The sequence below is a fragment of the Macaca nemestrina genome, chromosome X (assembly GCF_043159975.1).
Source record: "Macaca nemestrina isolate mMacNem1 chromosome X, mMacNem.hap1, whole genome shotgun sequence".
Classification (NCBI taxonomy): Eukaryota; Metazoa; Chordata; class Mammalia; order Primates; family Cercopithecidae; genus Macaca; species Macaca nemestrina.
Genome location: NC_092145.1, coordinates 130,616,983 through 130,640,415, shown reverse-complemented (window position 1 = coordinate 130,640,415; position 23,433 = coordinate 130,616,983). Strand labels below are relative to the sequence as shown.

The following is a 23,433-nucleotide window of genomic DNA, read 5'->3' as shown; positions in this document are numbered from 1 at the left end:
TTGTCATTGTAGAACTTGTAGAATTAAGTTGCAGATACTCATGCCCTAGTTTAGAAAGAGTACATGTAAGTGCATTCTGCTTTTCTCTGTGTTTGTACTGTAGAGTCTTTCATAAACAAAATTTCAAGAAATATATACTATCAACTCATAGCTTAGCTCTGAGGCTTCCAGTACTCTTTTAAGAAACCTCCTTCCTTGGTCCTTAGGATCACAGAGTTCTCAGGGCCCTCTGGTAATATTCTTAAGTATCTATGGCTACCACAAATTGAGAGTTTGCTTACTTCAAATACCAGCAAAGGTGTTGCTTTTTCATTTTCAGCCCCTCACGTGGTGCCAATCCCTGAGAGTTCCTTTGCCCCAATCCAGACTTATAAGAACCCATCTTATCCCTCATTTTCTGGTTCCATTTAGTGGTAGCAAGATCTTAAAACTACTATCTACTGGAATATTTCAGTTCTCTAATGCTGACTGAAGCTTGAGTAAGCCAGGTGCTTGTAAAGTGGCATAAAATATCCAGAAATAAACTTTACTTTCTACAGGCATTAAATTTATTTCCACCTTTTAGACAGAGACTTCAATTTACCTTATTAAAGAATTGACCAATCTGTATTCACCACTAAAACATTCTAAGTAGCATATCGAAATAAACAAATCTTCACAGTAGTATAATCGATTTTACCTGTAATGAAAATCCCAAACATTTATTATCATGATTTTTATTTGTTTTTTTGTTTTTCTACTTGAGTATGTGGTAACTTCTTTAATTCAAATGTTTGCTTTATGAATTAAAAATATTTTAATAGCATTCTCTTAGGATCTCGGATTTATGGTTCCTTTGTCTTTGCAGCCAAAGATTTTCTATTTCCCACATTCAAGACTGAGAAACACCTTCTATCTGCCCTATAAAATCTTATAATTAGCAACATTATGTACCCTGCGATATCATGCTTCGAGAAAGGCATATCACCTCTGTGGTATCCTTCGCAATCATTCATGACCTCAAGCTAATCATGAGAAAACATCAGGCGAACCAAATTGGAAAAATGTTCTATACAATAGCTGACTAGTCCTCTTGGAAATTTTATAAGTAACTCACATTCCATTAAACAAGCCATGTTGTCGAAAGCACACATTCTATCAATTTGACAAAGATTGAAAATCCCGGAAAAATTATTCTTTTAGAAAGATATTTTATTAAATCAATGAAAAGTGATCAAAATGTTACCTGTCAGTTTACCTAAAATGAGTGTGAACAAATAGTTTGATAACACTTTTCCATCATTTCTCCCTGCAGGTGACTCTGCTAATCTAACCTGCAGAGCTTTCTTTGGGTACAGCGGAGATGTCAGTCCTTTAATTTACTGGATGAAAGGAGAAAAGTTTATTGAAGATCTGGATGAAAATCGAGTTTGGGAAAGTGACATTAGGTAATTTTTTTTTTTCTTTTAACTCGTACAGTCAAGATTAACATTTACTCCGTTAGTGAATAGAAAGTAAACTGAAAGGGTTTTTTCTTGTTGTTTTACTATTATCATAATAAAAATATTTAATGATAAAGAAGGAAAACACTGGTAAGAGACTTACTATAGAATTGCAAAACATGAATGTCATTTGCAAAGAATTTAAGAAAAATAACGAGGATTGTTTCGTTAAGCCATATACTGAGTGTGGCTGGGCGTGGTGGCTCTTGCCTATAATCCCAGCACTTTGGGAGGTCAAATTGGGTGGATTGCTTGAGGCCAAGAGTTTGAGAGTAGCCTGGGCAACACGGAGAAACGTTGTCTCTACTAAAAATACAAAAATTAGCCAGGCATGGTGGTGCGTGCCTATCATCCCGGCTACTCGGAAGGCTGAGGCATGAGAATCACTTGAACCCGGGAGGCAGAGGCTGCAGTGAGCCAAGATTTTGCCACTGCACTCCAGCCTGAACAACAGAGTGAGACTCTGTCTTAAAAAAAAAAAAATATATATATATATATATATACACATACACACACACATATATATATATACACACACACATACTGAGTGTGAGATCAAAATACCATAAAATATAGAAAATGTGTTAGTGTACTTTTTGTACAGTGTACCTTTAAAAAAAAAAATGTTCTTTGGGAGGCCGAGGTGGGCGGATCACCTGAGGTCAGGAGTTCGAGACCAGCCTGGCCAACATGGCGAACCCCGTCTCTACTAAAAATACAAAATTAGCCAGACATGGTGGCGGGCCACCTGTAATCCCAGCTACTCGGGAGGCTGAGGCAGGAGAAATGCCTGAACCTGGGAGATGGAGGTTGCAGTGATCGGAAATCGTAACATTGTACTGCAGCCTGGGTGACACGAACGAAACTATCTCAAAAAAAAAAAAAAAAAGAAAAAAACTCACAGGAAACATTAACAAGGTACAAGGACTCAAGCAAACACAATCTCTATCATTTCCTTTTATGAATTTTTGCATATTTGAGCCACCAAGTGGAATAGAAGCTGTTGATGGTAGTGATACGGATACACAAAATTTTTTTATCATCTTTCGTAGTCTGACTTTAAGGTAGAAATATTTGTATAGTGGGAATGATAACATGAAAATATTTGAAGACATAATGCCTAAGCCCCTTTTTTGTTAAATGTGTTTACTTATGTATTCATTTAAGTGTAAATGTATTCAATGCTGACTATAATTATGCTTGGGCATGGATACTTATTTTTAATCATAATGTAAATATGCAACAACATTAATAATAATAAGTAAGTTACAACTACATCAAAATGATGATTACTTCTAAACATCCTCCCATCTAAAGATTGCATCTTCTGGGTCTATACAAACATTTAAATCATGGTCCCCCATTCTAAATGTCAAGACTTTTAAAACTTTATCAAAGGTAAAAGAGAAAATGATTTTCAATAGAAAAAAAAAAACATATGAAACTGTCACATAAGGTTATTTCTATTGGGACCTTCTTTCTGGCAACAAATACATAAGAATATTGTACTCTGGAATGCCCCAGTGGGATTCCAGAAGGCTAAATGGACAATTGTCTAACATGTACTGAAACATTTCTGTGCTGTTTTTTGTATTTAAAACTTCACTCTTATCTTTTACTCATGGTCTATGAAATGCTAAAAAAAAATGAAGAACAATTAACCTCCTAACTTTTGCCCCCTCTGGCTTTATGTGTGTTCAGGGAAGTTTCTAGAAAGGTAGTTTACTTTAATTCTGCATTTAAAAAATGTTGAACAGAGATGACAACGAGGTTAGTGAGCATTTACCATTAATTTTAAATGTCAGAGTTAAGTACTTTACCAGAACTTTTAGTCTATGGGTTTATAATTTCGCATTTCTTCAAAAACAGGCAATTTGTTAGTATCATTAACAGAAGTCAGACTGAAAATTTCAACTGAAATGTCAAAATAGCTCAGAAATTTTCTTTTCTTTCTTTTTTAAAAAATTAACCTGACATGTAATTAGGCCTTCAGCCTGAGACATTAGATTTTTTATCTCAACTTACATAATATTTGTTCTTAAAGGGAAAGCAAATTGTAAACTTTCTCTTCAAGGTCTTTCTCACCTCTTTATTATGACAGTGTGATTGTCCTTCTAAGGGAGATAATTAACTGCAACTTCATTAACATCTACAAAGACAAGCTTCCTAATTATAAGTGAAGAAGAAAAGGGCAGGATATAATTTAATTAACATAGCATTAAATCATAGTCAAATTTGAAGCACAGATTTCGTAGGTATTTTTACATCAGATTTGGATTCATCTACCTTTCTTTCTTGTTTGTGTATGTGTCTGTGTGGATTTTTGTTTTGTTTTGTCGCTTTATATTTTAGAATTCTGAAGGAGCATCTCGGGGAACAGGAAGTTTCCATCTCATTAATTGTGGACTCTGTGGAAGAAGGTGACTTGGGAAATTACTCCTGTTATGTTGAAAATGGAAATGGACGTCGACACGCCAGTGTTCTCCTTCATAAACGAGGTGAGTGTAACCTTCTAAGCTTGAGTGGTCAACTGAATGTATGATGGGAGAAAAACTCATTGGGAACCAAGAAACAAATTCAATTTCGTTTTTCTCCACAACGTTCTCCTAAATAAAATAATCATATTTGCATTAGAGCTACCAAGGCAAACAGCACAGTAGATGGGTGAGTAACTCAGTCTCTAAAATCAAATTTGGATTCCTTGCTCTTCTTTAATACCAACTGTATAACTTTGGGCAAAACATTTAACTTCCCTAAGCTTTAGTTTTCTGATATATAGAATGGGGAAAATAATAGTATCAACTCTTCAGTGTATTGTAAGAATAAAATAAGACAAAAAATGTGAAGGGCTTGACAGAGCCTATACAAGGAAAGTCATTAAATGCTATTTATTATTATTAGAAATAGATATTAGGGGCTGGGTGCAGTAGCTCACACCTGTAATCCCAGCACTGTGGGAGGGCAAGGCAGGTGGATCACTTGAGGTCAGGAGTTCAAGACCAGCCTGGCCAACATTGTGAAACCCTGTCTCTACTAAAAATATAAAAATTAGCTGGCAGTAGTAGTGCGAGCCTGTAATCCCAGCTACTTGGGAGGCTGAGGCAGGAGAATCACTTGAGCCTGGGAGGTGGAGGTTGCAGTTAGCGGAGATCGGGAGATGGCACCATTGCACTCCAGACTGGGTGACAAAGGGAGACCTTGTCTCAAAAAAAAAAAAAAAAGAAAAAGAAAAGAAATAGATACTAGTTTCTTTAAAAAACAACAACAACTACTACTAAATGGTTTTAAGTCAAAGATTGTGTTTCTTATGGGAAGGTTGCTCCTTTAGTGTAAGAACTGTCTGATGAATTCCCCACTGCAGTATTTTTTGACATGTTGTTTCTGCCTTGGATAACTTTGATATGTACGATATTCTCCCATGATGAATAATAATGCATTTTTAAGTAAGATAGGCTGTGGTTGAGTGCAATGTCTATTGTGCTAACTCTGCCTCTAGATCACCCCATCACCTTTTGCATAGGGTTAAATGCATTTAAATGTATATTGAATTGTTTGAAATAGATAACTGTAAAATGTGAGTCATTCCTGTTAGTAAAATTATTTATGTATATTACAAGAGAAAAATATATTTTGCTACATTATGCTAAGTTAAAACTTTCTACTCTTTGGAACAAGCACTCTTGATGTTCTCTTACTCAGCAAATTTACAATGATTTTAATTTCAAAGCCCATGTTTAATCCTAGACTCTTTGAGGTTTCAAAAGAAAGAGAACATTGAAGGCTGTTCCCCCTACTTTATTGGGCAATAGATTCCCTTTGAATAATATTACTGAATGCTATTAAAATAGACATCTCTGTTGTCAAGGTGACTATGATATTAAAATAGTCTACTTTTTAGGGATGTGAGTCAAGGGGAAAGGTGTGCAGCAGCTAGCAATATGATTGTATCTTTCTATAGTATATAGCCAATCAAGGAAGGGATGTTAGTAGAAATATCACACATATACAAGTACAGAAATAGCTTCTCATAGTTAAAAGCAAGTTAAGTGTTGTGTAATTGAACTTCTTATCCTGACATAACATCTTCTGAAGTGATCTATCAGCTTATACTGGATCACATTCCCTCTCAAGGAAGTCCATTTTATCTTTAGAAAAAATCTGTTAGAAAGCATTTCAGTGTCATTGTCTGTCTATCCAGTGGCCCTAGTTCTGTACTTTTAATCACTCTTCCCCAAGACAGCCCTTCAAATGTTTGATGACAGTCACTATGAGTCTCCGAACCTTTACTTCACCAGATTCAGCCTCTTTAGCTTCTTTTACTCATTCTTCATTTTTATTAGCGAAATACTTTCACCCTTCTGGTCACTCTCTTGAATGTGCTTTAATTAAAGGGTTTGAATTATTCCTCAAAAATGGAGTTAGGGGAGAGAAGATATAGAGCACATAAAAATGGGTTGACTTGGACAACATATTTTTTGGGAGGGCAAAGGAAGGGTGACAGTTAAGTAGGAATCAAAGGAGAAGGGAAGAAAAATGAATTATATCTAAGGATAAAGCTACTAAAGCTCTGTTTTTACAGAGAGGCACACAGGCAAGAAGGGGTCAAAAAACCTCCAGGCTATTTTTAGCATACATAGCTTAAGGATAAGTTGCCGAAAGCTATGAAACCTTCCATTTCTAGAAAAATAAATGAAGAATCAAGAAAATTACTTGAAATTTTTTTTCCGGTAATATTTGATTTCCTAAACATGAAAAAAATGTGGTCAATGTTAGAGTATTCTTCAATACTTAAGTCTTTTAGTATGTTTTTCAAATATGCATTTATACAAACAGCAATATATTCTTAAGAAATAAAAGTATTAACAAGCCAAAAAAAAAGTCCTTCCAAGACATGTACTCCAAAAGTCCCTCTTAAAGTGAATGTATGCCTTCCTTTTAAGGGAGCTGCAGCAAACGAGTCATCAATTCACAAAGACACCAATGGATGCAATTTCCTGCTCTTGAGGGACTCATGATTATGTGGAATGATCTATCCCACCAATCTTGGGGGAAAAAAAAAAGGACTTTCGTTCACATACGACATGACCTGAACTTCACCAGCCCTGCCAGGTTGAGGAGAACAGCACACAGCATATATGAAATGATAGGTTTGGGTCTTTGATCATGGAGTCTCTAAAAAGTCAAATGTCTGTCATGCTAGCAATGGTGTAATTATCAGGTGGGTTGCTATCTTACTCAGAATACTAAGGCTTATATAAAGAACTGGGAGCTTTCACTATTAATTTTATTTTTCTGCCATTAACTCATAAATTCCTTAACTTATAAGCCTTCACAGTCTTCCCTTTTAAAACCTCCCTAGAGAGACATGTTCAAACATTTGTCGAATACTGATCTTGTACACCACAAGCTGTCGTTGCTTCTGACAGGTAAACCTTCCAGGACATTCCTTTGCCAAAGTTATCTAAGCAATTTTTCCTTCACTGTTACCTTTTGTTCAGTATCATTGACATAATAAAATGATTTCAGAGCCCTCCAATGGGTGGTAAGGATTCTTTGAAACATTGCTTCCTTGTATCAAATGTGTCTTCCTTAATGCCAAGGGGATACTACAATAAATAATTCAGCTACATTTGAGCTAGGCTGTGTTCTAGGTCAGCCTTTTATCTGCATAAAAGAATCATAATTCCATGAAAGCCTGCTGAAAATCTACCAAGAAATTTGACCACAGAAAAATCTTGCTGGAGAATATCCAAAGTTGCCAATTCCTGCAGCCAGAAAAGGTACTAGGTTCATCAGAATCTCATCAGACATGCAATATAGATATATTTCACTTCCTATACGGAGCACTAGAATATGCAGTGAGAGGAAGACAGAGAATGAAAGGGCAAGGCCCATGGGCCATATTGGTTTATGACTGCCCTGCTCCTTACTCTTCATTCCTGCCTATTGAATAGAAGCTTCTATTCAATCCTCTTTGCCAGACCCTGGCCTGGCAAGCTTGAGCATTAGATCCTGGCTTCAAAAATAATCAAAGTAAAGCTGACAAATTAGACATTGCGTTATTTCTTGTTCTTGTTATTGCCCATACTTGATTGAATTCCACGTCTGAGTCTCTGAATCTTTTACCCAGATACACTTGCTACTGCCTGTCCAACACGCACTGAACATTGACCTTCAGTTTTCCTCCAAAGCTCTGATCTGTCCCATTCTCTCCATTTTTCACATTTTCCGTTTCTCTGACACAAACAATACTCCAGGTAGATACCTAGCAGTATTGTGCTCTGACCTCAGGCCTAAACACTCTTGTACCCATCAGGCTGTCTCAGATTCCTTCTTCACTCTCTGTGCCTTCTGTCTATACTCTCATTTTTAATGACCTCACAGTGCAGACATGTTTATTGTCTTAATGGTTAAGGGCATGGACTTAGAAGTAAGGCTGGCTGTGTTCAAAACCCGACTCTGTTCTTACTAGCTATGCTCTCTGGGGCAAATCACTTTGAGCCTCAAATTGCTCTTCTATAAAATGGGAATAATAATAAGACTTCTCACATAGAGCAGCTGTGAGGATTCAATGAACTCATATGTGTAAATACGTATCACAGTGTCTGGCACGTACTTAGCACCCAAAAAAGGTTAACAAGCTATTACAAGATTTCCTTGCTCTAACTATGTGATACTCTGGGTAATGAAGGATGCAGCAATTCCGTGTTCCATTAAAAATTCCCTGAATTCTAATTCATCTTTCATCAAAATCGTCAGCTTTAGCTCCAGCAATTTTGTTCCGTCAATTCTGAATTTGACTGTATAATAGATTTACTTTGGTTTGAATGTACTGTCCTAAAGGATAATTTTGTTTATTTATTCATGCATTTAATGATGACTAAGAACCTACTATGTACCTGGCGTTTGTGCTAGCCAAAGTTACACGCATGAAAATTAAAATTAAATGAACAGGAAATAAGGACCAATATAATTTGGAATGCCATCCAGTACTTTTTAAATTACAGTGATATTAAACATTGCTAATATACGACTGTGCTTCCTAGTGAGTGTTTCACTTTGAAACTGTCACATTGGGGATGTTCATTAGCAATCCTGCTCTGAAGGGTTATGTTTACTTATATGGATTACAATAATATGACAATTCATTAATCAAAAATTAGTTTGGGAACTGGCAAAGTATCTATCTGAGAGACTCAGCACTAGTTAATAATAATAAACATCTAGGTTTTCTTTATTTCCCATCTAACCCATTTTACTTCTTGTGTGCACTCTCTTTATCCCTTCAAAGAATGTAATCAATAGAAATTAGACCTGCTCGATAAACTCCCTAGACCTAAAAATATCCTTAGTAATGTAATTAAGTGCACATCATTTAGGATGCATTGTTTTAAAGCCAGATGAATGTAAACCCAGTGGACTCCTTTAACCCTTCTTGTAATGAATCATCCTTGTAATATGTGCCCCATCCTTGTTAGTATTTGCCTAGTGAATTTATTTACTGAGAGATACAGTAAGGTCATAGAACGGTGCAAACTTCTTTTGGGACTGGCCATTTGACTTCCTTGACCATTGATTTCAGAATATGTTAAAGCCAAACCTCGTTCAGAAATCAAAATCTCCTACCTCCCTGTATGGCAGCATTTCCCAAGAAAGACAATGACCCATTACAAGCTGAGCTGATGTCGATGAAATGGATACTTTTACTGAGTCTTAGCTTATGCAGTGCCAAAATATTAAGGAATTTTAGTAATGTTGCTGCAGCATCTCCAAATAAAAGCCAACGAGTTTAACAAATTCTCTCCTTGGATAAGATTTGACATTTTGTACTCAAAATTTTCTTTTGTCCTGTTACTGTTTTTTTTGTTGTCGTTGGTGGGGGGCCACTCTGCTCCTCATTTATGTAAGGCATCTAAATAGCAGACTCCAATGTCGTATTTTTTTCTTGGTAACTAATGCCAAAGCAAATAACCAAACATATTTGGAGGCTATTATGAATGCCAGTACCACAAATTGTCTAATACTAATGATTTTGTACCTCTGCACTTCTTTTTTTATTATTTATGTTAATTTTTACAGGCAAGGTCTCACTCTGTTGCCCAGGCTAGAGTGCAGTGGTGTAATCATGACTCACGGCAACCTTGAATTCCTGGGTTCAAGCAATCCTCTGGCTTCAGCCTCCCTTGTAGCTAGGACTGCAGGTGCACGCCACTACACCCGGCTATTTAAAAAAAAAAAAAAAAAACTGTAGAGACAGGGTCTCCCTACGTTTCCCAGGCTGGTCTTGAACTCCTGTGCTTCAGCGATCCTCCTGTCTCAGTCTCCCAAAGTGGTGGGATTACAGGCGTCAGCCACTGTGCCCAACTCCCTGTGTGCTTCTTGATATGGATATTCCAACAAGGCTATTGATTGCCACCAAAGTTGCAGACATGACTGTTAACCACTTTAGCTGACTATTTCCTTAGACTTAGAATATATTATTTAAATGAGATTAATCCCAAGGGGTTTTTTTGCCTCAACTGTGAAATGTTTTGAAGGCTTTTTTTTTTTTTTGAGATGGAGTCTCGCTCTGTCGCACAGGCTGGAGTGCAGTGGCGTGATCTCGGCTCACTGCAAGCTCCGCCTCCCGGGTTCAAGCAATTCTGTTGAAGGCCTTTTGATCCTAGTTTTTGCTAATCAGTTATAATATGGAGGTATGTTATGTAACATTGTTTGGCCTCTTAGCCATTTTGGTCACACAGTTTTCTTCTCTGTGAATGAGAATAACCAAGTAGCATCTTTGTTAGAAAAGAAAAGGACCACTGCCTGCTGATGATTAACTGTTTTCTCAATTAATAAATGACAAGAGGGTGATCCTGGACAAAACCAATGTGGAGGACCAAGAATAATAAACTCTTTAGTCTTTAGTCATTCCTGTAGATCATTCATGTGGGCCAAAGCTCTTAAACATTTAATTATACATGGTTATAGTCACTGCAAGTCCTTTTTTGCTTTATTGAGTTTGACACTTGTTTCCTTAACTAAATGTTCAAGTCTTGATGCAGATCTTTCACTTGTATTTCTCTCTTATATGCTTCAAAGTACCAAACCCACTTAGTAAATGTGATGAATGGGCTGATTAAATGTATTCTGAGTGATCTAAACTTTGTCTATAGCAAGATTTCTCAATCTTGTCACTACTGACATTTTGGGCTTGGTAATTCTTTGTTGTTGTGGGGGCTGTCCTGTGCATTGTAGATCATTTAGCAGTATTCCTAGCTTCTGCCCACTACATGTCAATACAACCTTCCTCAGTTATGAAGACCAAGAATGTCTCCAGACATTGCCAGATGTCCCCAGGGGTCAAAATTGCTCCTGGTGACAACCACTGCTCTACAATATAGATAGCAAAAACTCAATCTCTTCCTGGAAATGATGTCAACACTTAAGCTGCTCAATGTAGGGAAATTCAAAATAGAAGGACAAGTATTTTAATCTTGAAAACCTTCCAAGATTATACCAAATGTGGCTGGAAGGTCAACAGAATGGCTGTTCTTACACCATAGGAATTGACAAAATTTAGGTTCCTTGTATTTCCATGCTTAGAGCGTCAGCTAAAAGCCCCTAGACGAATGCTTCACGAACTTTACAGTATGCACAAATCACCTGGGAACTTTGTTAAAAAGCAATTCATTAGCCTGGGGTAGGACTCAAGATTAGAATTTCAATCAAGTTCCTTATTGATGCTGCCACTATTGGTCTGTGGACCGCAGCTGGCATACCAAAGCCCTTGCCTAGACAATAGATCTTTCTAATTAGCTTGGTAGCCTGTAATAGGTAAAGAGAAACTAGTTCTGTTGAGCTCACTGTTTCCATGAGAAAGGAATGAAAGCTGAGTGGAGCCAGTCAGTGGGACTATTTTTAATTAATTGCCTCATTCTTTTTACATGGTCAACACCTTTGAACCTATTTGAACAGTGGTTCATTGGCCTCACACTCTACTCTTAATGAGGTTACTTGCTTCACCTGTTCAATGAATTGTGCTATATAACATATTTGCTACTCAGAGAGATGTCTAAGAGGGCATTTTCTTCAAGTATTCAAATAATTAACCTCTTAAATGAAGAGGGCCTCACTGTTGGACCCATTTCCTATGTACCTCATTTTTTAAAAAGGAAATACACTTAGGAATGTCTCAACAACATATATATGGATATACATATATGCTTTAGCCTATTCAAATAGGTTGAATCTAGTCTATGCAAATAACATAAGGAGGAACATGATGTATGGTGAACAGTAAATACTGCTGATTTTCTGTTTTGAACACTTACTTGTATTCAGCTAACTGTCAATTAAGTGTGGTAAGAAAGGATGGAGATTGTATGGAATTGAACTGCCACATATTATTGGTCAAAGGTATGTCTCAAAAACAAAAGAAAGAGAGAGAGAGAGAAAGAAAGAAAGAAAGAGGAAGGGAGAAAGAAAGAGAGAGAGAGAGAAAGAAAGAGGGAGGGAGGGAGGAGGGAGGGAGGAGGGAGGGAGGGAGGGAGGGAGGGAGGGAGGGAGGGAAGGAAGGAAGGAAGGAAGGAAGGAAGGAAGGAAGGAAGGAAGGAAGGAAGGAAGGAAGGAAGGAAGGAAGGAAGGAAGGAAGGAAGGAAGGAAGGAAGGAAGGAAGGAAGGACCACAGCAACACAGACTCATTAAAACCATCTCTACGAGTTCAAACGTGTAATTCATTTTAACAGGCATCTGTCTAGCATCTAACAGAAGCTATAAAACACAAGTATTTTTACAGATGAAGCAACTAAACTAGTGTGCAAATGGTCAAAAGTACACAATGTATTTGAATACTACCAATTTCTATGTGACCACGGAGCTTCCAGTGGCAGCAGTCTACTCAAGTGAGGGTAGAAGGAATCCACTGGAACTCGTGTCTATGTATTGGAAAATGATAAACAGGCAGTTTAGAAATAATAATTAAGTTTAAAACATTTGCAGGAAGCCCACAGAAATTATCTAGCACACAGCAAAATTCCACTTGTGTGATCAGAGATTCCTAACAAGATAGTATATTCCTAGCCACCAGCTACCATCAACCACTCACTCCTCCTTCTCAGAACCACCTTCGTATTTTCATTATTTCTGGGTCTAAGCAACCTGTTGATTGACAGTGCTTCATATCCCACTCCAAATCTCACTTCACTGCAGGCTGCTTAAAAGAGATAATTCATATAATGCTGTTGTATGAAAAAGTGACAAATCATTCTAATTCAACAAAGATGTATTGAGTGCCAGCAATGGGCAAAGCACTGGGTTAGGCATCCTTACTAGTTGACTCACTGCTACCAGAAGGATGTCTACCACCATGCTGGAGCATTTAAACAGCATTTTTGGGAAGAGGGAGATAGCTGTGCATTTTTATGGCTGCGAATTCCTGCATTTTATAGAGAAATGGCACAACTGGGTCATAAAATGCAAGGTGTAACTTTTAATAAGCAGTTCCTGTATATTGAACTTTGACAACCAGGTCAGTAAAGTAAGAAATTAGACATGACACATAAAAAAATGCTAACTAGTATCTCAGGTCATATAGTAGGAAAAAAATGTGTTGATTTCCAATAAATTACCATGGAAACTTTTTTAGATTTTAGTGGTGAGAATTACATTTGCCATCTGTGGGAAATATAATATCTTTTTGTATCTAATTTTAGGGCACGTGTTCTATTTTTAGCATGTGTTCTATGAAAAATAATAAATTGCAAGGTCAATCTGGGTAAATTAAAAGTGCATATTTAAATTCTATAAAAATAGAATTTATTTTTAATTCGAAAAGAAAATCCGGTAGTACATTTAGGAAAGCACACAAAGGTCATTTTTAAAACCACCCCCAAATTGTTACCATTAAGTGAAATTTGATATGAATGAGAATTGACTAAAAAGTGAGAAATTCTCAACTGTGACGAAAAAATGGACAGTTACTTGAGAGTATTTTGCTTTTGACTCTTTAGCTTTGTGTGACCTAGAACCAATCTCTTTGTGTCATTGTTCTTCAGTTTTATCATTTGTAAACTACTTGCCCCTAGCCCCACTGTGGGAATCTTGAAAGAGCATATATGATACTGGGTGACTAATAATATATATTAGACCATTTGTCATATTTTACAGATTCTCAGAGTTTTTAGACATTGTGCCTCCTTTTGCCAGTTTTGAAAGTGAGATATGGTGGTTGCTCTTCCTAGGTATTTTCTTATGCCTTAAGTGTTTGAAAAGTTGACTCAGATCTTTAGATGTCAAGTTTCTGTAACTGCAAAGTAGAAATTAAATTCCTTATGACATGCAACTGCAGTTCAAAGTGCCGACTTACAATGGTTGCCAAATTCATGCAAACTAAAGTGGAAGAGGCCATTATCAAAGCCTGAAAGTATTAAATATAAATTATCTGACTTACATCGGTTTACAATTATAATTCTACTCTATAAGTAATGTAAAATGAATTTGACTTAAAAATTTATTTATACCACCCCACAATTTCAAGGTAATGACTCACAACTGCTTGGGTACATTTCTAATTCTCCCCAAACAGATATGTCCATAACATTTAAATGCCTTAATGTTGAAAGCAACTTAAAGAAATATATTAAAGATACAGCAATAAAATTCTATGTAGTTAGACTTCTTCAGTAGACTGCTGCCACTGGCAATTCAGTAGTCACATAAAAGTTGGCAGTATTAAAATACATTTTCTTCGGTGGCTGTACACGTACTAGTTTAGTTTCTTCATCTGAAAAACAATGCAATTAGTAAAAATGAAATTTGAAAGTTTTACCTCCTCTAAAATCAGATGATTGACTCGACGTTTTATGTGAATATTCATAAACTGTTGCCAAAACTAATTATTATTTCTGAAGAGAAAAGCTCCACAGTGGTGTTTACAAAATTCCTGTTAGACTTGCCTTGCTGAACCAGGCATCTTTCAATGATAGCTGCATAAACAGATAGGCAAATAAATAAATAATTAGGCTAAAGTGGTTACCAAGAGAACTCTTAGCAGAACATAGCTTGCAAACCACATTGGACAAATTCCATTCCAAACTGTCCAGAATAAAAGGCAAAATATAAGCTATTTTGTAGTATTAGTATTTAAAGCCATAGATCAATTGCCTACGTTAAGGTTACGTGAAAACCTAATACATTAGAAAGAGATGCATTAAATAATTTAGTGAAGTATTAACAGTGGTTATCTCAAGGTCGTATGATTCCATGTGATCTTTAATTTCTTATCATTCTTATGCATTTTTCAAGTTGTTTACTAGAAGCATGTTTTATAGAGTCAGAAGAAAAGTGAGAAAAAATAAATCTATTTTGGTATAACTACTGAATATTTTTGAAAATGCTTGTAGAAAACCTATCATTACTCTCTGCTATAAAATCAAGTTATTTACACATTGTTCAAGTATATTGAAATCTATTTGCTTGAGTATGTACTCTTGCTCACACTTTGTTTTACAAAACAACATTTTAGGGGGCACCTTACTTCTACATTATTTTTTCAAGCCACTGATAATTTGCATGTATGCTGAAAATCAATACATATGGTGAGATGATAAGATAATGCCCTATTCTTTGTTTGTGAAGCAGAGCTATGTTATTGCAATTTTGGTAAAAGATAAGTCATTAGTGACGACAAGCCCTTTATATATACCAGCACAGAGGCCACTAAAGTATGTGAGCTGCAGACTTCTCAAGTCTGTCATGGTTTAAGGAACCATTTACTGCTCCCTTTGGATGAGGCAAGTAATGGTCAGGTCTCCTATTGGTAACTCCCAAAACATGCTCATTTTTTCATAGATTGTTAATGAGTGGGGGGGATTTTTTTAAAAGGTTAATAGAGTCTTGAAAGCATTTCTTTACAACATGAGAAAGAAAGGCAAATTTACCACTATTTTCTTCAGCATGTTTATGAATTCAGAAGTGTTCATAAACATGCAACATAGAGAAGAAATATATTTTTCTGTTTTTCCCACTGGGGGAAATGAACCAGCATATGGTTTTTGCTTTAATACTTTGTAACTCTGGAATCACCAAGATTTTGAATGAGACTTGTCTCAAGAGATAAACTATTACCAACAAATTTTGCCACACACATTTTCTTCTAATGCTTTCAATAAGTCAGAAATACATTAAACCCCTAAATAAAGAATATTATAATAATAACATAAAATTCTGAAGTTTGTTAATGTATCCCATTTGTATATTGTAATACAATCAGTTTATAAGTGTGTACAATACTTTAAAATGTATTTTCATCAATTAAATATCTATAAATCATCATACTATATTTGTTTAGAAGACTTCGATATTTCTGTAGAAACCATGGCTTCTTCTGTTGGTTATCTAGGCAGTCCAGATGTTCTGGGTTCGTTGGCCAATCCAAAGCATTCCCAATGGAAGACCAAATTGTTCTAACTATGACAATATACCCTCTTGAGGAAAATTGCTTTCAGGATAAACATTGCATCCCTTAACAAGGAGTAAAATGGCAATGCCACCTTCGCTCTGACAATTTTCTCTCCAGAGATGTTTTGTAACATTCCATCTGTGCCTGTCTATTTGTATGACATGTTAAGAAGGAAATTCCTAGTAGAGGGAAAGCAATACTTTTCTAAGGTATTTTCTTTTAGGCATCAGTGAAGTTTGACACCTTGATATACAATAGCCCTGTCTTCCAAGCTGGTCACCTGAGGCCCTTTTTGTTCTTTATTATAACACTATCTTCCTTCTTTGTCTGTCTTCTCCCCATCATACTTAATCTTCTGAGATCTGAGATAAAGGAAGCCCATCTGAATACTTTGTACCTGTATGTGTGTGCAAGCACACATAACGGTCTGTGTACATCTCACATTATAGTCTTGAGATAGAAATATTTCAAACACCGCCTTTATAATCTAAAGGGGAAAGGTTTTCTGCAATAAAGCTCTGTCTGTGTTAGTAACTTCACAGTATACATTTTGAAAATGGAGGGCAATTTTTCCCAAGGGAGAATCATTGTCCTATTGTACTGACCTATCTTTGTGAAACCTGGTTTAATGGGTTCCATGAATCCTTAAACAAATATTTATTGAAAAGGTACATGCTATTTGCTTTGAAAATAAAAAAAAGATAAACAACATATTCTAGCTGAGAAATCAAAGCATGAGTTTGCCTGCCTTCACCTATCACATCATACATTCATTTTCCCAGTGCTCCAGACCAAAGTACTTGCCAAAATCCTTTGCAGCTACCTCTGCATTGTGTCACTCTGTGTCTGACCCCTGTCTCTAAAATACTCCTACAGAAACACACACACATACAAATACCCCAAGTGCATTTTTCATCTGGCTTGTAATTGTGATACTTATAATGTAGCATTTCTTACACTTATATAAAAGAGGTCTAGCACAGTGACACTTAAGTTCTCAATAAATAGCTCTTATTATTTATTATTTGCTTACATGCCGGACTCTGAAAGTAGACATGAGCACCTTTAATGCAAAAACATATTTCATCCATCATTTTATCACTAGAACTCAAAAGCACTATACCTGGTACAGAGAAGGCACTTATAAAGCAAATAGAAAATGTATGTATTAGTGAGTGAGAAAAGTTGAATAGCAGTATCAAAGATGTGAAGCAGTACATGATTGATTTCCAAATGCCAAGTGAATACAAACTTTCTTAGTTCTGTAAGTCTATACAAGACTGTATTGCCATTAGATTTGTGAATGAAAACAAGAACAGAAAACCAAACACCACATGTTCTCACTCATAAGTGGGAACAGAACAATGAGAACACATGGACACAGGGAGGGGAGCATCACTCACCGGGGCCTGTTGGGGGGTGGAGGGCTAGGGGAGGGATAGCATTAGGAGAAATACCTGATGTAGATGGCCGGTTGATGGATGCAGCAAACCACCATGGCACGTGTATACCTATGCAACAAACCTGCACGTTCTGCACATGTACCCCAGAACTGAAAGTATAATAATAAAAAAAAAAGAAAATGGAAAAATAATTTTTAAATCTATACTATGAAGTTGATCATTTTTCTATATACTAAAAGTTTATTCCCAACTTAATGGACTGAATATTAATGCTATAATTATACCTTATCAGTTGCTTGAACCTTATGATACATTGACTAGAAAAATGGCTCACAGATATGTTCTTGGAATTTTAGAATAGAAACACATAAAACCTAGCTTTTTATTCAAAATTGGATTTGTTCTTAATCATCTAATCAGTCATTCATTTTCATTGAATATCTTTAATGTGTCAGATAGTTTGCAAGGTATTTGGGATAAGTAGTGAAAGATATAGACAAAATAGACCACACAAAAAAAAAAGAGAAAACAGCAAAAAACTTGTCCTGATGGAGTTTAAATCCCAGTGGAAGACAAATAATACACAAGAATACATTTATCAATAAGCGAATGAAATATTATGTTATATAGTGATGAATACTATAAAAAATAAAGACAAGTGGATGCAAAATTCAGGCACAGGTTTGTGACTTGGAATGCGTGGTCAGTGTATCCAATTGAGAAGGTGCTGTATGAGCAAAGACTTGAAGAAGCAAAGAGAGGCACGTAGAAATCTAGGGGAGATACTCTCCAGTCAGAGGGAAGCCAGAGCAAAGGTCCTAAGATAAAGTCATTGCTTACAATGGAAAACAATAAACAAAACTAACTCTGATATAATTCAATATGGTAAGTGAAAAAAAAGGACAGGAAATACATGTTCTAAAGAGGAAAAAAATCACTTTTAGTTGGAAAAGTTATATTGGAAGTGCAGATCCCAACCTTTCCTTGCAGGATTGGTTGGGTTTTGGAAAATGAAGAACTTCAGATTAGGAACAAAAAACTCACATCAAATTTAATTTACATTGGAAGGAGGATTACAGCTAAAGGTTAGTTAGCTGCTTCAATTAAGGGAATGAAGAAACTGAAATGCCCACATAAGGGGTTTAGACTTTGTTCCATGGGCAATGTAAATCAGCTAACAGATCCTGCAGAAAATTCCAGGGTGAAGACATGTTCTGGGAAGATGAAATTGAAGGCTTTGTGCAGATCAGTGTACAATAGCTGTAAATAACAGGATTTTAATACCAGGGTAATCAACCTGAAATACACTCTAATTACAATAACACTTGCAATTATTATCTTACAATTCGACCCGTTATTTTTTAACTTTTTATTTTGGATAAATAAAACTGCAGATATTGTAGAAAATTACAAGAACAGTATAATACATTTTAATATATCTTCTCCACCTAGATTCACCAATTAATAACATTTGCCACATTTACCTCATCTCTCTTCCTACATATAGGTAGGTAAAAAGAGCTGAACTACATACACACGCACACAACGTATCATTGCTAAACCACATGAGAGCACATTGCAGACACTGAAACTAAATTATTCAATATGAATCTCCTAAAAACAAGAATTTTTTATGTAACGAGAATACATTTATCAAATTCAGGAAAATTCAAAATTATAAAATGTCATTGCCTATGATATAGTCTATATTCAAATTTCAAAAATTGTCCCAGTACATACCCTTTACACCATATTTACCATCCAGGATTATGTACTGCATTTAACTGCCAATTCTCTTTAGTGTCCTTTAATCTGGTATGGTTCCTCAGCTTTTCTTTGTCTTTCATAACATTGACATTTTGAAGAGTAGAAGCTACATGGTTTATTTTTTATAGTTGTCCCTCAGTTTGAGTTGGCCTGACATTTCCTTATTTTTTTTTCAGATGTTTATGTGTTTCTGGCTGTAACACTACTTAAATGATATTGTGCCCTCTTATTGCAGTACACTGGGAATTGGGGGTGGGGGATGATGTCAATTTGTCCCATTATTGTTGATGTTAAATTTGGTCACTTCCTTAAAATGATGTCCATTTTTCCCCAGTGAGGAGGTACTATGAGACAGTGTGAATATCCTGCCTCATCAGTCTTTCAACCAATAATTTTAATGTCTGTTGCTAATTTTTGCCTGAATCAATTGTTATTATGGTGGGTGAAAAATGGTCATTTCTAACTAGATCATTCCTTTCCTATTTACTGGTTGACATTCTGCTCTTAGGGAGAGCTTTCCCTTCTTGTTGGTTTATTTGTAACTAATATGAGCACATGGATTCATGCTTTATTCAGTTACTGCCATTATTCATTTTAACTCATCTTTTAAAACATACCACCGATGAATATTTCTTAATTCACAGAGAGAAAAACCAACTTAACACCCTTCTTGCCTAGTTGAAAGAGAAAAAAAGCACATTCCAAGGGTAGGCTCTAGCATGCTGTGAAGAGAATGTTACACTTTTTCTTCTAGCCTTTCATTTTATTTTTCACTTTGAATACTTTATTAACACATAACAATGAAGCTCCAAGGACCTGTGGGACCTTAGTCTTACTGGGCTCTAATGATGGGTCCTAGCCAACAACCATATTTGCATTTTGATTGGCAGTAACTAGAAGTTAATTTGGTGCTTCGTCTAAAAACCTCTTTCCAAATGGCAAAAAATGCTACTTTGGAGGTAATCTTTTGCCCAAATGTTTGGTCATACAGATTAAGCTGCTCCATTCAGGGACCATTTTTATTTTTATTATTATAATTTTGGGGGTTTATACCCTGACTTCCTAAAAAGGACTTTTGCAAGATCAAAACTGTTATTCTTACATACTAGTTTATACTTTCCCAAAACATTTTCTTCCTTTATTTGAATAGCAGCTTGATCTGTTAATGTGTTGCCCCCGCCCCCCACAAAAATATAACTGCTTTTAAATTGCACTGATGTATTGTAGAATTGAGTTGAGTATCTTTGTAGGCTGAGCATAATTATCATCCTGCCAGGAACAAATAAGTTATACTGCTCCAGAGAAATAAATATGCATATGAATTTATGTGGATGGATAGATTCTTATAAACTTTAGCTCTTTATAACACAATGAGAGAAAAAGGAATGTACTTGGTGAGGCAAATGAATAAACTGGAATCATTATAGTGTCTGTCACGCATTTTCCCCACAAACTTGCATTTTACTGCATATAAATGAGGGAAAAACACTTCAAAAGACTTTTTATAATGAATGAACCAACTTTAGGATAAACTACACAAAAGTAAGCCATCTAAAATCTTCAGTTATACTTCTGGCAAAATTATATATATATAGGCACACACACACACACACACACACACACAGAGAGAGAGAGAGAGAGAGAGAGAGATCAAATAGAGATACTGACTAAAAACTGCAAGTCAAGAGTTCAAAAATACATATGAACTTTTACTTACTTTGTTAAAATCTTTACCTTTTCGAAGATTTCCAGCAGAAAATGTTTGCAAACAATAACACCAGGTACAGGCCAAGAAAAGAACATAGTTTCCCATAGTATACTAGGTAATTGCAGCAAGATCAGTGGAAACCAAATGCATTTATTATTTGCAATGTAATTCAATATACTAAGAGATGGCACACACTTTATTTTAATTAGCTGTTTCTTTTAAGGGGTTGCTTGCTCCCACTGTCTTGATAAGAAAAAATTGTAGTCATTGCTCAAAATGCTTGTAGCAAATCTAGTTTTAAATTGAAACAATTTATTCCAAAGCAGTCTACTACTGCAGCAATAATCAATGTGTTTTCCCTAAGCCTGTACTGGAGCTTTCCAAGGACTATTGTTAATTGCCTGTAACTAAATGATTGCTGGGGCCCTTAAATGCAACTCTTTGGCACTTGTTCATTTGTTGTTTTTAACCAAATGCCAGTTTTCCTTAGGTTTTGCCTAGCAATTTTGCTTTTACAATTTTCAATATTCAGTCTCAGTCCCTTAAAGGGGGCAGAGTCTATCATTTTAACAAAATAACACAAAGGCTAAACAGATTTTAAAAGGTCTGCACTTTCTCCTTCGGTCCTCAGATGTTGAATTGTGCTGAAATGGAATCTTTTTATTTTTTAAATGCTGCCACTCCAGGCAACTTGAACTGGAGCTGAAAGGCAGATCCCATTTCAAAGGGAAAATGACATTTGCTGGGCCAACACCATTTACATTGTAAAGATAAAATACAGCAGTGGGCCCAAATGATTTCTCTTAACTGTGACAGAATTTAATCCTTAGTAATTTTGTATAACCCAAAGGATATGCAATAATATGGTAGCACATGTATTAATGAATCTGTCTGGCTTGGAGCAAAAGAATACAAAGGCTAAATCTAATGCACCATTTTCTTTGAGAGAGTTTACATATGCTATATAAACCAGTGTGACTTACTTAAATGGAAAAAAATTTAACTTGCATACATGTATAATGTGTAGGCATGTGTATAACACTCCTGCATAGAAATAATGTAGTAACTGAGGAGCAGGCACTGTACACCATGGGGAAATACACATTTCCATCTTGTTCCTGACCTCTTTATAAGGACATTATGAGAACACTATGCTTCTGCAATGTAATACTACAGAAGTCCCTGGGGGAAAGTCTGCGACGCTCTCAGGATCTCAGGATAAATTAGCTCCTTGTAAATTCTGTTTCTTTAGACTCGTTTTTGGTATTTCTATTATTAGTAAACGACTATCTATGGCCCAGAAGAATTATTCTTGCTTATTGCTCATTCTCTAAGCATATATAACTTTTCATATGTTTGTACTCTAAAGGAGTTTTTCATGTGACACAAGACTGTTTCTGTAATTGCTAAGCTACATCAACCCTGCTCTCTTTTTCTTATTATATTTTAAACAACACTATTGATTTGCTATGTAGAGTATTCTAAGAAATGTATATCATTTTTCAAATGGCTCGTGACATCTAGCAATGGGAGTAACTCCTATTTGGGTAATTGCTTTGCTAAAAATAAGAAGGACTTATTTTCATACAATTTTTCTCTAATTTGCATGTATTCAATTGCTCAAAATTTAAAAAGTATATAGAGACCAGTATTATAAATACCATCTGGAGAAAATGAGAGTTCTGTTGATTGGATTGATCAGATTATGTTTCAGGCAAAGGTTTTTTGTTATTTCCAAAGCTCCTTGAGTATATATGGGCACTTAAGACATGCCACATGCCCAGCCCCTGTGCAGTGCCTCCAGATGCAAAGAATGTGCTTAGGGACACCATAAAAGAATCATTCTCTGCCCGGGCGCTTATCTAGAGCAGAGCAGCTTTCCCGACTCCCAGCTTTCTTCCCACACTTCTCCCCACATAGGCCTTTGGTTAGAACTTAAGTTTTTCTTAGAAGAAATCAAAATGTTAAAGAATTGAAATATGATTAACATAATATAAAACATGGAGCTCTAAGTGTTTGGCTAAATGAGTTCCGACAAATATAAACACTTCTGTATCCACACCAAAACCTATTTCCTTTACCCCAGACAGTTTCCTCTTGCTCCATTCCAATAAGTTTCCCTTCACTCATCACCAATGAATCCATTTCCTGATTTATGTCACTATGGATTATGTTGGTCTGTTCTTCAGCATAATTTAAATAAAATCATACAGTAGGTATTATTTTGTGTCTGACTTCCTTTTTCTAACATAATTTTGTAAGAGTCATGCATGTTTTATGTATCAGTAGTTTATTACTTTTATCACTGAGTATATCCTATCATATGAACATACAATCATTTGTTCATCATTTCCCGTTAATGGACATTTAAGTTGTCTCCATTTGTGGCTGCTGTGAATAAATAAAACTATTCTGAGCATTCTCATCCAACTCTTCTTGCAGATATCTGCTTATATTTCTCTTGGACAAATACCTAGGAGTGGAATTGCTATTGATATGGTAGATTTATATTTAATTTTATTAGAAATTACCCCAAAGTTTACAATGTGGTAATATCATTGGGTACTATTACTAGCAATGTTTGGGAGTGGAAGCTAAGTGTTCTTGATTATTTTTCCGTTTCTTTTTTTGTAC

The 23,433-nt window shown here is 35.8% G+C and overlaps 1 protein-coding gene across 3 annotated transcripts in view; it reads left to right on the top strand.

Annotated features, from left to right (window-relative positions):
- Positions 1-23,433, top strand: part of LOC105490366 (interleukin 1 receptor accessory protein like 1) — a 1,633,350-nt gene that overhangs the window by 1,578,534 nt on the left and 31,383 nt on the right. For all 3 annotated transcript variants that reach the window (XM_071089317.1, XM_071089318.1, XM_071089319.1), the window contains exons 7-8: positions 1,295-1,427; positions 3,834-3,979. In XM_071089317.1, the coding sequence (XP_070945418.1) occupies positions 1,295-1,427; positions 3,834-3,979 (279 nt within the window). The remainder of the gene's footprint in view (positions 1-1,294; positions 1,428-3,833; positions 3,980-23,433) is intronic.